This window comes from Fukomys damarensis, unplaced genomic scaffold (genome assembly GCF_012274545.1).
Source record: "Fukomys damarensis isolate Sample0158 unplaced genomic scaffold, DMR_v1.0_HiC HiC_scaffold_12, whole genome shotgun sequence".
Classification (NCBI taxonomy): Eukaryota; Metazoa; Chordata; class Mammalia; order Rodentia; family Bathyergidae; genus Fukomys; species Fukomys damarensis.
Window position 1 is genome coordinate 8,164,406 of NW_022900924.1, and position 13,738 is coordinate 8,178,143.

Consider the following 13,738-nt stretch of genomic DNA (forward strand, 5'->3'; position numbering starts at 1 on the left):
GGTGTGTGTGTGTGTGTGTGTGTGTGTGTGTGTGTGTGTGTGTGTTTGCTTGTGCCCACATGCTAACCCTCAGGAACAAGGGCAGGGCCTGCAGGGAGGGCATAGACACACGAGTAGGAGACTGCCGGCAGGTCGAAGCAAGGACAGTGCCCCCTTGGGACAGCCTAAGCTCCCTGTCACTGCAGGTGTGGAAGCAGAGGAGGGCAGGCCTGGCCTCAGAACTTGGGGCACCGTGGCAGCTGGATCGGACGGATGATCCACAGATTCCCTCCTCCACTTTAGATCTTTGACACCTGACCGCTCATCCTTCCTTCCTAGCCAGACTGACTGATCAAGGGCAGAAGCTGTGCTTATAAATTTTGTGCTGTCCCAGTACCGTGCCCGGAGCTGGGCACAGAACTGGCAATCAGTGATGTCTCAGGAGCTCCAGCCTTCCTTTAAAAGGAGCTCATTACACAGTGAGCAGAGAAGAACCCTCCCTCCTTTCCCTCCTAAAGGTTCTTCCATTCATCTGCGCTCAAATATGGAATGAGGACCTACTGTGTGCCAGGCCCCACGCGGAGTGCGGGGGAGTGAGCCAGCTGTGTGCTCAGGACACCCTCCCTGCAGCCACCGTGGGGCACAGTCTTAGGCAAACCTGAGATTGAGATGTTCACCCTCATTTCACGGGTGAGAAAAGCAAGGCTCAGGTGTGGAGCTCCTTGCCCAAGCCCACAACCTGAGTGAGTGCAGAGCTGGGGTGGACACTTAGGGGCTGACTCCAAACCCACTCGCCCCTGGAGACCCCGTGGATGGGCCATAAGATCCATGCCAGTGTCTGGGAGGCTTCCGGTCTCCAGGCATTCCCTGTGCCCTAGGCGGGGTCCAGGAAGGTGAGCGGTGAAGTCCATGGACTACAGGGGGCTTAACCTCCCCTGGTCCAGCCTGCTCCCTGGGCCGGTATGCATTGCCCACCCGGCGCTCCCTCCAGGCGGACTTTCCTCTCTTCCTGGGCACCTGGAGGAGCCTACAGATCAGCCAGAGCAGGGGGACCCACGCAGCAGACAGCGAGGGGGAATGGCAAGCCAGCAGGACCGGTGGCAGCCTCTCCACGGGTCTCCCTCCTCCTGTCTTCCAGGCTCCTCTCGGGGCCCAAAGAGAAAACCTGAGGGGATCCGGTGGGCGGCAATAGAGTCACCGCTGCCAAGTGATGCAGGTCTAATGTGACGGAGGAGGCTGTGTGTGTGACTAGCTGGCCCAGGTGGACCTTCCTGCATATCAGCACCTCTCCCTCCGCTCTTCAGCCAGAGAACAAAGTTCCTATTTCGTATCTGTTAGCAAGAAGCCAAACCTACGGCCACAGCTCTCTGGACACAGCCGTGTAGGTGGGACTCTGGTGTGATGCTGGGTTATTCTTGGACCGGCTCCTGAGGGAACTCCAGGCTGTGAGTCTGGTTTAGAGTCACAGTGGACACGCATGGTCACTGGCCCTCCAAATGTCAGGTCCACCTTGCTCCCACTCAGCTGTAAAGCAGCCGGAGGCAGCTCTTCCAACCGAGCCTCTGGATAAGCATCAGGTCAGTGTCCTTTGTGGCTCGATGGGACAGATTCAGACGGTCTTTCCCAAAGCGCAGGCTGCGTGTCACCATCCGAGCAAGGGGGCGTTTGCAGTGGCAGGCTGCACGACAGAGAGAAGCACTTCTTTCCCGGTTTTCTTTCAAGTCCTCCAGGAGAAGGCTGCACCTCACAGCTCAAGTGTCTTTCACACATTCCCTCAGCTAATCTCTCTTTTGCAGGAAAACTGGAGCTGACCTCAGGTTCAGCGTCTTGGCAGGCGTGAGTGCCTAGGTAGAATGTAATTACAGTCACTCCTCTGTATCCCAGGGACCTGCGTTCCGGGATGCCTTGCAGATGCCAAAGTTCAAGGATGCTCAAGTCCTTTACACAAAGAGGCATAGCACACAACCCTCCTATGTACTTTAAACCATCCGTAGATGATTTTTAATACCCAGTGCAATGTAAATGCTATGCAAACAGTTGCCGCACTCTCTAGTTTAGGGAAGGAATGATGACAAAAAAGGAAGGTCTAGATGTGTTCAGTACAAATGCATATTTTCCAAATATTTTCAATCCATGGTTGCCTGGATCCGTGGGTGTGGAGCCTACAGATTGTTTTGTTTCCATGGTATTTGGCATTTGCATTTATAGCATGGAAACATGCATAAGAGCTACTTGTCCACAAGTGCTTCCTGTAGTAATTAGGGATGCAAAGTTTCCTTTGAAAGACGGAAGCCAGGTGTGGTTGTGCAGGCCTGTAATCTCAGCACTCTGAGGCAGGAGGGTTACAAATTCCAAGCCCAGCCCGGGCAAGTTAGCAACTTAACAAGACCCTGTCCTAAAAGTAACTTCATTTTTTTTTGTACCTGGGATTGAACTCAGGTCCTTGCACTGGCATGGCAGGCCACCGAACCGCTGAGCTACATCCCCAGCCCAACTCTGTTTTTTAAAGAGCGGTCTTCAAGCAGTCAGATAAGTAGGACTCAGAGGTGCACAGATGGGACAGAATCATCACGAAGGCAGTGCTCCCCTGATGAAGTTTGGAAACTCTCATATCGAGAGGGAGATGGGGAAGGGGTGGTGGGGTACAGATCCTGCCCTCATCCGCAGCCCAGGACTGTGCGGGGATTGTGACTCTCTTCCTCTCCCTCTGCACTCCATCCCCAGGAGTACCCCCTGGCGGCTCTCGCCGGCACCGCCTGCCACTGTGGGTTTCCCACCAGACGGTTTCCCCTCCACGAGAGGGAGGACGAACAGTTCTGTGCCCAGAAGTGCAGCGCGGAGGAGTTTGAGAGCTGCGGGACCCCCAGCTACTTCATTGTGTACCAGACGCAGGTTCAAGGTGAGCCAAGTCTACCTCGTCCCCCTGCCCCAGATGCCCGGCCAAGGGCCTCCCTACCACAGGTGTCCTGGCCATCAGGCCAGAGGACAGGGCTTGGAACTTGGCTGGGCTTAGAGTTGGGGTGGACGATGCAGGATGTGCTCGGAGAGATTCTGAGCCTGTCTCTGACCACCATCGCTGAGGACCTTTGGTGGCTCTCTTCTAATTGTAGAGGCAGTGAGATTGAGGAGGGAGAGAGACCCGGCTCTCCCACTGGTTCCCAGACAGGCCTGCGGTCATGGGCAGGTCATTGCCCTCTCCGAGCTGGGAGTGCAGACGTTACTCCCTGGGGTGCTCAGCCCCACAGAAGTTCCCGAAGGGTCCCTCCAGGGTCTGAACATACTGAGTATCCACTCTGAACCGGCCTTTATGCCGAGCTTCATCTCATCTAGGGATGTGACGTCCACAGGAAGCTGCTGATCTAGGCATCGCCATCATCATCATCATCTGCATTGTACACGTGAGGGAGCCAAGGCCAGAGGGGTTCAGAACTGGCCACAGTTACTTTCATGAATGCAGTTTGCTTTCAGGTCTCTGACTCCACTCGCCCTACTAGAAACCTCTGCCTCTGTGTGAAGGATTCTCCCGCGTCCTCTGAAGCCTGGACAGCCAACAGCACACTTTTGGGCCAAACGTTGTTCTTTCTCATCTTCCTGTCACCAGGCCATCATGTACAGATGGGCAGGTTGGGCACCATACAGGAAAGCGATGCCCGGAAGTCAGCACATGCTGTCTGTTACACCGTGGGTTCCAGATGGCAGCACATCTGCCCAGAGGAAAAGGCATTTGCCCTGTTTTGATTTGCACGAAAGTGCTGCCAGAGCTCGTGGCAGCCCCACTGAAGCCTGTCCCGTTTGGCATGATGGGTACTGGTGGTGGCCCAACCGTGGCCACTTCTGTGGCAGCTAGCATCCTGCTGGCAGCCTACTGAGCAGGTGCCCCTCTCCGGCCTGTTTATGTGGCAGCGAGGAGGACCGAGTGTTGTTGGTTTTCAGGGAAGGTCACTTCATCTGGGCAGAACCGTGGGGCCTCCGCCAGAAGGGTAGAGTCACAGATGAATTATGCTGTGACCATGAGTGGCTCTGAGGTGGCCTGGGTAGATGCTGGAGTGTTTTCAACAGCAGATAAGCAGTCCCAAGTGATGAATTTGCTTGATCCCAGGGCCCTGCCCTAGGCCGTCACTGCTCCTCAGTTTTTCTGTGTCACCGTGGCACTCACAAAGGAGGTTTGAGCATCATGTGGTTTATCAGGCTGACAAGAACCTGGTCCACCTGGGACCCTGACTACCATTTACGGAGAACCGACTGCATGCTAAACCCTGGTCTCCCTGCGGGGAGCTAAATAGTTATTAGACAGGTATTGTGTGCCGAGCCCTGTTGAAGCCCTTTGCCTGGCTAGACTCGCCTGATCTTCTCAGTGACCCAAAGACATGGGTGCTGGGCTTGCCATTTTACAAGTGAAGGGACTCACCTCACAGAGACTGAGGAGCCCGGCCAGAGCCACACAGCTGGGACCTGGCAGAGCTGAGATTCCAACCCAGGAAAATTCAAGCCCAGGTCCCAAGACTGTGTTTTTATCCACAGCTTCTCAACAGACACTGTGAAGACTTCATGTTCGCCATGCTATTTAATCCCATGCGGTTCGTTAGCTCTGTTTTGCAAATGAGGAAACGAAGACCAGGAGAGGTGAAGAACATTGGTCAGTGTCATGCGGGCCCAGGAATAAAGCCCAGGTGTTTGATCTGAAAGCATTTATAATATGGCCAGCAGCCTTTCCTGTGGTTTCTGAGGCTTAAGGCCCAAATAAACCTTCTTTTTAGTGCTGAGAGCAACAGCCTTTATCTCAGCATTGCTGTTGCTCTCCCAGGAATTACTTGAATGGAGAATTCTGTTTTCAGGGGAAATTAAGAAGCTGGTTCACCACCTCCACCCCACCCCTTCATTATGAAAAAAAATGTCAAACCTAAGCCAAATCAAGACTTACACAAAGGACACCCATAAACCTCTTTCATAGGTTTTGTATTTATTAACTTTTGGCCCCATTGCTTGATTGTATATCTGTAAATTTCTCCATCCTCGATCCTTATTTCTGATGCATTTTGAAGTTGCAAACACCACTGCACTTCAGTAACTGAGTGCTTGCTTTGGATTCTTTTTGAGATCACATTTCCATGGTGCAAAATGCACAGATTTTAAGTGTGCCGGTTAATGGTACAATCCACACACACCCCTATCAAAATATAGTAGAACATAGCCATGCTCTAGATAAAGTGCCTGCACCCGGGATCCCTTTCGGGTGTGTTTCTGTGAAAACCACTCACAGATTCCACGCAGACACTCTCTGGTCAATTCTCTCCAGAATCCACCCTCCTGAGAACAGAGACAACACGCTGAGAGGAGAGATCTGAACCTCTTGGCTGGTAGTGACAGTGCTAAGAGAAAGCCCTGGGCCGGGGTGCAAAGTTCACAACCCAATTTAACCCTCCTGGCACCCCCAGGCGTTACTGTTACATGATGGTTCCATTCTGCAGGCGAGGAAATCCAGGCTCAGACAAATCGTTTCCAGGTCATCCAGCAAATGAATGGCAAAATTGGCGTGTATGTCTAGAATGCCAGGCTTCTCCTTCAAAGGACTCGTGGGAAATCAGCGAGGCTCATGGTAGGGTTTTCAATAAGTGACAGCTAAGGTAAAATGCGAAGGAACTAGGGTGACCCCTTGGGAGGGCCAATCAGAGGGGCCGAGGGGTCAGAGGAGATGAGAGTGGGCAGCACTGAGCACCGGGCAGTCCCTGGGGATCTAGGCAAGCGGTGCCACTGGACAGTGATCAAGGAGGGGCCGGTGCAAGGGCAGAGGAGCACGTGGAAGTGGGGGAAGACAGCGTGGGGCGCATGCGCAGCTCTGTGGGATGTGCGGCTGCTGCGTGGTGGAGGAGAGTAGGTGGCAGTCGCTGGACGGGGAGGTCTAAATGCTGGATCTTTTGGTTCATGTTTGAACACTAATGATACAGAGCCGGCTGAGACGGAGAAGATGGGACGGTGGTGGCAGACAGAGCACGAAGCTGAGGGAAGAGGGCGGAATTGCAATGCCTGCAGGGAGCAGAGGACACCTGCTTCCTGGAACTGGGAGGGAAGAGGGGGAGAATTGGCCCACCTTCCTTCCCGTAGGTGGTGGGGAAGGGCTGGGTTCACCTGCGCATGCGCAGAAGGCAGGAGGAGGCCTGGGCAGCCGCAGGCCCGCACTGGGGAGTCTCCTCTTCCTTCTCTCCTCCAGAGCCCTTCGGCTGGGCTTTCTCTCAGCCTTCCTCACAGCTTCAGGGACCCGAAGAAATCATAGATGGTTGTTGTCTCTCACGGGGGTTGCAGTAGAGATGCCCGGTGTGCGTTTTTCAGGAACTTCAACAGCAGTGGCACCTTGAGGTCTCAGCAAAGCCAGAGAATCAAGACTATCAGAATGGGACCCACCCAACCCATTTCGCAGATTAGGAAACTGAAGCCTGGTGAAAAATAACAACTACTCCTTTGGAGCATGTTAGAGTACTACGTGTTACATGCATTATTTCATTTAGTCCTTTCAAGAAGTTCTGCAAGGTGGATATTATTGTCACCCTTCCAGCCGCACGTTCATTTGTGTGCCCGTCTCTCCAGCCATCCAGAAAGTATTTAAGTATCTCGTGTATACTAGATATTATAGAAAGTAGTGGGGAATCAGCAGAGCACAATGCAGGCAGGGTTTCTGGTAGTGTCTATGACAGCCGTAGGACTATGCTGGGACCTCTCATCCCAGTCCTTGAGGAACTGAGTCAGGAGGATCACAAGTTAGAGCTCAGCCTGGACAGTTCAGTGACTCACTGCAAAGCCTGTGTTCAAATCCCCGGTATAACAGAACAACGCTGTGGGGGGAGCGATAGATGATAGATGGATGGGTGGATAGATTGTAACAGAGCTGAGAGATTCCTTTCACCTAGTGCCTGCCTCGTGTTTGTCTGTTTACACTTTTAGATTTACAAACAGGGCTGTTCCGCAGCTGTCTGCCCCACCCAGCCCAGTCGCATGCCCTGCAGGTGTGCAGCGTGGGAGTGACAGGCTGGACCTACCGCGCAGCCCCAGCGCGTAGCAGGTTGAGACGGTGCATACTGTGCTGTTCACACAATGACGGAGTCGTGCGGTGCTTTGCTCAGAAATCCGTGCATTTCTCGGAAAGCCGCCCTTTCGCGAAGGAACTCTGGCTGCACTCCTTGGGCTACGATTGTGGCCGTGGATGTGGAGGCGATGGACACAGTAGCACAGCAGTGATGGCCCGAGGAGTCAGGGAACAGAGAAGGAAGCCCTCGCCCCGTGAGGGAGGCACAAGAGGCGGTGGTGGGGCGTCAGGAAGAAGCAGGGCAGCGAAGCGGGGAAGCAGGAGGTGGGCTGGAGGTGGAGGTGTGGGAGGAGGCCCTCTGGGATAAGTCTGGGGTGTGCGAGGGCCGCCCTGCAGGCCTGAGGTAGGAACCCTCGGCCTGATCCCGCGTGGTTGGACGCCGGCGAGAGTTTTCATCCAGAGGAAAGGCTGGGGTGAATGTGAAAGACTTCCTCTGTGGGGGAAACTGAGGCCGGAGAGAAGACCCATCCTCCTGGCTGACTTTCCTTGGGTACCTGCTGTGCTTATCCCGTTCCATATACGACCTTACTTAATCCTCAGCCGTGCGAAGGACACATGTGCGTCATGCTCCAGGAGGGGAAACCGAGACCACAGACGTTCTGATCCTGCGTGCTGAGTCACTCGGCTGAGAAGTGGCAGGGGTGGGATTCGTCCCCTGGTCCCTTCTGGAAGGCTCCACCCGCCTGTGCCCCTGATGTCCGCATGTGCCCTGCCCTTTGCAGACAACCGCTGCATGGACAGAAGGTTCCTCCCAGCCAAGTCCAAGCAGCTCATCGCCCTGGCCAGCTTCCCGGGTGCCGGCAACACGTGGGCCCGACACCTCATCGAGCTGGCCACCGGCTTCTACACAGGCAGCTACTACTTCGACGGTTCCCTGTACAACAAAGGTGAGGAGATGGGCAGAGCGGGAGGCTTCCTGGACTTCAAAAGGGGCCCAGAGAAGGGCAGGGACTACCCTTTCCTGAGCACCTACTGTGCGCCACGGAGCCTGCCAGGACCCGTTTATTGTGTGCTCGGTGGCTTCCCTTCTTTTCTATCTGAAAAACATTTCTCAAGTTTTGTGTCCTGGGTACCTCACCTGCATCCGCTCAGTAATTGACATCTGTCGATCACCTGTCATGTGCCCGGTCCCTTCCTTCATTCAGTTCAACCCAGATGTCCCTTCAGCTCCTGCTGTGTGCTGAGCACCTTACCACAGATATTTACTGAACCAGCAACTCTGCGCTGTTCATAGGGGTGCAGAACATTGATTGGGTACCAGACTGAGTTCGCCGATGTCTCCTGAAGGCTGCTGTGTTTGGGATGTGCTTCCTAAGTTTGATTTCCAACATGAGTTTATAGCGGGCTGACGGTGGGCACTTGACGCGTGTTCAGATTGCCATAGATGTCCTGGCCACCTGCTGAATGGGCCAGAGGGAGCACTCCTACCTAACCCTGCACAGGAGGCCTGGACAGGACGATGGTGCTCTCCCCCACACACAAAACACAAGGCTGGAGGAGGGGAAATACTTTGCCCAAAGTCACACAAACTTTTCTCAGTGCACTCATCAGGGACTGCACCTTACTCTTTCTTGATTTCAGAATCTACACCCTTCTTACTCTTATCATCCAGGCAAGAAGTCCCTGGGATCCAGAAACCATGGCTGCACACTGGACGTGAAGCCCTCTCCTCGGCATGGTGGGAGGATCAGGGAAGTAGATCCTCCGCCTGTGAGGGGCTTTACGCCTAGGTAGGGAGCAGCCCTTAGCCGTGGTCTTTGTGTCTACAAAGCAGCTGAGATCCTTTTTCTGGCTGTGTGACCTTGGGCAAGCTACCGCATCTCTCTGATCAGGCACAAATTAGAGCTAATGCTATGGACTTCAGTTATTGCAAGGTTGATAATTTAATATATGTAGCATGCTTGGCACGGTAAATAGGCTATGAGCATCAGACTGAGGACTGGCCATGCACAGGCTGGAGGCTGAGTCACCCCAGAGCTGTTGCCCAGAGAGAGCCAGGGAAGGTCTCTCAGAGAAAGAAACAGAAGGGAGGAATGGGGTGGGGGGTGGGGAGAAGGCACAAAGGCTGAAGAGGGAGAGGCCAAAGGCTGGAGCCATCAGGGGAGGGATGGGTGACCTGTGTAGAATCCCAGCTCTTCTGCAATTACTGATTTCTAGTTTGGGCTTCCGAAATCATTTACGGAGCACCCACCTATGTGAGGCTGAGTGTGCGCCATACTTCTGTCAGGATTCGAACCCAGACCCGGCTATCAAAGTCCCTGTGCTCCTGACCCAGGGCTGCATTGTCTTGATGGCAGATGCTGGGAGGAGCCAAGCAAATTTCCAAGAGTGGCTGGGTGCAGGCTACAAAGCATCCGTGGTTCTCCACTGTCTGACATCACAGCATGGCAGAACATCACAAACAGAAGGACCTCGGGGACCATGGAGGTCAGGGACCCAGAGCAGGTCCCTCTCCTGTGTCAGCTCCACCGGGGCACGTTAGTCTGTGTGAACATGATGCACCAGGATGAGGGGTTACAGCCGCTGAGGCTCTGTCCTTCCTCAGAAGCGCAGTGACTGCTTAATCCAGCACTGCTACTCGTTGCAAGCATAGAAGCGGGAACCGCGGTCTGCGTGCTGCGTGTTCTCAGCCTCTGACTCCAGAGAAAGGGAAGTGAAATCTTACGGTGGAGTCGGGCGATGCAGCCTGCAGTCTGAAAGCTCACTGCGATGCTTGGGCAAGATTGGCCACCTCTCTGAGCTCTCCCTCCCTCCTCTGTAATATGGCAAGGTCAGCAAGGAGCTCAGAGCTTTTCTAAAATACAATAAGATAATGTTTGTGAGGTAACGTGTGTGAGGCTGTGGTGTAAAACATACACACGATCTTTTCAATGACACACGAGCAGGAGTGCCAGCTCGTTATCAAAGTCAGAGAGGGGCTGGGCTCTGACTAAACAATTAGAGTCACCCTAAAGCTTTTAAAATCTCCCTATACTTTTTTTCCACCAGAATTCTGGGGCTGAGCTAGGCCTTGGTAGTTTCTCAAATCTCTCCAGGGGTTTCTGGTGCAAAGCCAAAGCTGAAACCCCAGTTCTAGGCTCAGATCTCAGTATTCTTTCCTTCACATGTGTAATATTCCACGATTTCATCTTTGCCCCGCATCCTTTGGCGTCTACTGTTACCGGAGCGAGGTGCCGGGGACTCAATTTTTCACTGCTATGTGAAATACCAGAGCAAAGCAGCTTAAGGAAGGAAAGCTTGATCCAGGCTCACGGTTTCAGAGGTCTCAGTCTGTGGTGGGTTTGGCTCCATAGATCTTAGGCTGGTGGCCAGGCAGAAGCATCATGACGGGCACAGTCAAGGAGAGCTGCTCACTCATGGCCGCTGGGGGTGGGCGTAGAGGATGGAGAGAGGGCAAGATAGAGTCTCCAAGCCTCATGCCTAAGAGCCTGCTCCCTTCAACTGAGCTGTCGCCTTCCAGTAGCCCATCAGTTTAGAAACTCATCAGTGGATTCATCCCGCGATGAAGTCAGAGCCCTCAGGATCCATTTATTTCCCAAAAGCCACACCTCACCACAGTGCTGCACTGGGGCCCAGGCCTCCAGCAGGAGCCTTGGAGAGATATTTCATCTCCAAACTGCAGTAGGTGTCTATCCGCTTTTAACTTGATTCTTAAAAAAAAAAAAACCAAGAAAGAAAGAAAGTACAAACAATCCACAGCAGTACCGTCTCTAGCTGTGTCTTGTTTCCTGGATGGCCCTCCTGAGAAGGGCAGATGTGCAGCTGGTCACAGGCAGCAGAGGCTTTGAACTGCCTTTTCATTGGGAATTTAAAAACTCTTCCTGCAGCCTGAGCCCTCACAGTTAATACTACCCTCTCCCTGGGGCCTACGGGCGGGGAGTGGAGCGCAGGCACCCCCTTCAGAACTCAAAGGTCACGAGGATGCCCCCAGGTAAACTAATATTTTGGGGACTTCTAAAAGGAACGTGATTTAAAGGCGCCACATTTATGTAATGGAGTCCTAGGGCAAAGAAGGACTTGGAAAGGCCTCCCTGGTGGTGGCATTCAGCAGCTCTGCTCTGGCCCCCATCGTGCATCTCTGGTTCCTCTTGACCTTCAAGGACAGCTGTGAAGCCCCCTGTTGTTTTCTCAGGGGAGCCCATCCCCTGTGGCTTCTCAACAGCTCCTTCCACACCCAGAACTCCCCTGTCTCCCAGAGACACTCTGCTGAAGGGAATTTTCCCCACTGTACTGCGTTTCCAGGGCTCCTCACAGGCAACCAGACTCTGGGATCTGCAGCAGATGTTTCCCACAACTTCTTTGTGTTTGTTTTTCATCTCCATAAATACTGTGCTAGGTTGACCCCATCATGGGCAAGGGGAAGTGTGACTTTGGCCTCAGTGCAAAGAGCTGATTTAAAGCCTTAGGCCATGACGCTGATGATTTATTTTTCCTTCTTGAGAATCTGTGTTCTCCTGTACTTTCCTGCCTGTGTCTTTCCATGACTCTGCACATAATGAAATGGATTTCAGCAAAGGTAAAGACGTCATACAGAGCAGGCCCTCTGTCTGTGTCATTCAGAGCACCCCAGATGGAATGCATGAAATTGCACCCAGGGCTCCAGTGTGGGGAAACGTTTAGGTCACACACACTCTCAAGCTCCTTGTTGTCCTCTGGAGATGATTTTTTTTTCCCCACAAGACCGTGCATCTCATGTGCCGCTGAGACTGAGAGAGTAAATAGGCCAGCACTTACCGCGAGACTAGTCTGAGCCGTACAACTTGGTGTGGTCCGTCCCAAAACGGAGCCTGGCTTGGGGAAGCTCATTCCAGCCCTGGCTGGCCCCTGACTCCAGGATGAGAACCAGGTACCCTCCAGCCCTCACCTTTATCCACCTTCAAAGCCAGAGATAAATCATTAAAAACTTCCTGGGTGAGCGGGGAGGGGGTGGACGCGGGAAGGCGGTTTCTCTGCCCGTGATTTCACCCTAGCTGTGTTCTGTGCTAGCTGCCCTTTCCTGAAATCTTACCGTGTCCCCCATCAACTTTTCACAGTGACCATGTAAGGGAGAGTATGAGTCATCCCGTGCTACAGGTGGGGAAACTGAGGCCCCGGGAGGTGACTGACATGGGGATCACTCACTGAGTTGGAAGCACAGCCACTGTCTTAAAGACCTGTTCAGTAACATCTCTCCTTGGCCCTCAGGATTCCATCCAAATGATTTGTTCTCAGGAGATTTGGGGGCACAGCCTCAGAAACTTGGGTGGCCTGGGTTTGTACCCTGGCTCTGTCTCCCTCTAGCTTCTTAACTAGGATGAGTTGTTTGACCTCTCTGCCTCAGTTTCCTCATCTGTAGCACCCTGCATAGAACCCTGAGAAGGCTGAATCGTCCAGTGTCTGCAAAGGGCTCAGGCCAGTGTCCCACATGACATCGTCGTGTAAAAGTGCTTTCCCCCAGCTGCACAGAAGCTGTAGCAGGTCCTCAGCGTGTGAAATGAGAAGCAGTCCTGTCCCTTCTTCTTCTGCCTTGAATCTGTTTGAGGGCTGTTGGACCCTCCTGGGCTAGTCTCACGGACCTCTTCCTCGGCATCCCCAAACCCTCCCCAACCTCACACTGCCCTCTTGCTCTCTGTGCCCCTCTCTCCCGTGACATATTTTTTCCCATGCGCCACAGGACCTTGCACCCCTGCTCCTACCCCTAGCCCTCCCCTCCCATCCTGCGCAAGGAAATTGTACCTCACCCTCCTGTTCTCAGCTTCAGTGCCTCTTCAGCGCCTCTACCTGGCTGCCGGCTCAGGCTGCAGGCTGAGACCATGTGCGCTGTGTCTCTCACTGATCACACTCAGCGCCCTCCCGCCCTTCCCACGGTGGCGGCAGAAGGGGGCAACCTGAGATACTCAAACGCAGGATGTGTCTTGGGGCTTGGGTGGCGCCCACTTCCACCCTCTTCCCATGTGCCAAAACAGGTGTCATGTGGCGCCCAGGGAGTGGACATGCAGGGGCTATACCCAAAGAGGAGCTCCCAGGTCCTTCTGCCAGCACCTGGACATTAACACTTTTCTTCCACAGCACTGAACGTGACTGTGACTCTGATTCATTTGCATCATTACTGGAATAATCTGACTCAAAAACCATAAACCTCATGGATGCATTTATTTACTTTGCAGTACTGGGGACTGAATCCAGGGCCTTTGCACTGAGCTACATTTCCAGCCCTTTTCATTATTTATTGTTTTTTTAAAGTTTGGACGCAGAGGCTTGTTAAATTGCTAAATTGCCCATGTGACTCTCCTGCCTCAGCCTCCCACAGTGCAGGGATTACAAGGGATTACCACCATGCCGAGCTCCTATTTTCGCAAATCCCTTTTAAACTCAGCTCCTAAGGCAGTACCCAGCACACAACACAATAGGTGCTCAGTAAATCCGGAGGTCGGGTGTGATTTGTCACCCCAGCTGGCCCACCTATTCCCTAACCTCTGGCCTGGATCGGGAAGGGTTCAAAGGTGAGCGGGACCACTGGCGCAGCGGGCGGACCATCTGCATCAAGACCCATGAGAGCGGGCAGAAGGAGATCGAAGCCTTCGACGCTGCCATCCTGCTCATCCGCAACCCTTACAAGGCGCTCATGGCCGAATTCAACCGCAAGTACGGCGGCCACATAGGCTTTGCGGCTCACGCTCACTGGAAGGGCAAAGGTAAGGC

The 13,738-nt window shown here is 53.6% G+C and overlaps 1 protein-coding gene across 3 annotated transcripts in view; it reads left to right on the forward strand.

Annotated features, from left to right (window-relative positions):
* The window catches only part of Wscd2 (WSC domain containing 2), a 116,515-nt gene that overhangs the window by 95,111 nt on the left and 7,666 nt on the right, over positions 1 to 13,738 (forward strand). For all 3 annotated transcript variants that reach the window (XM_033762380.1, XM_010603990.3, XM_010603991.2), the window contains 3 exons: positions 2,704 to 2,878; positions 7,780 to 7,944; positions 13,531 to 13,731. In XM_033762380.1, the coding sequence (XP_033618271.1) occupies positions 2,704 to 2,878; positions 7,780 to 7,944; positions 13,531 to 13,731 (541 nt within the window). The remainder of the gene's footprint in view (positions 1 to 2,703; positions 2,879 to 7,779; positions 7,945 to 13,530; positions 13,732 to 13,738) is intronic.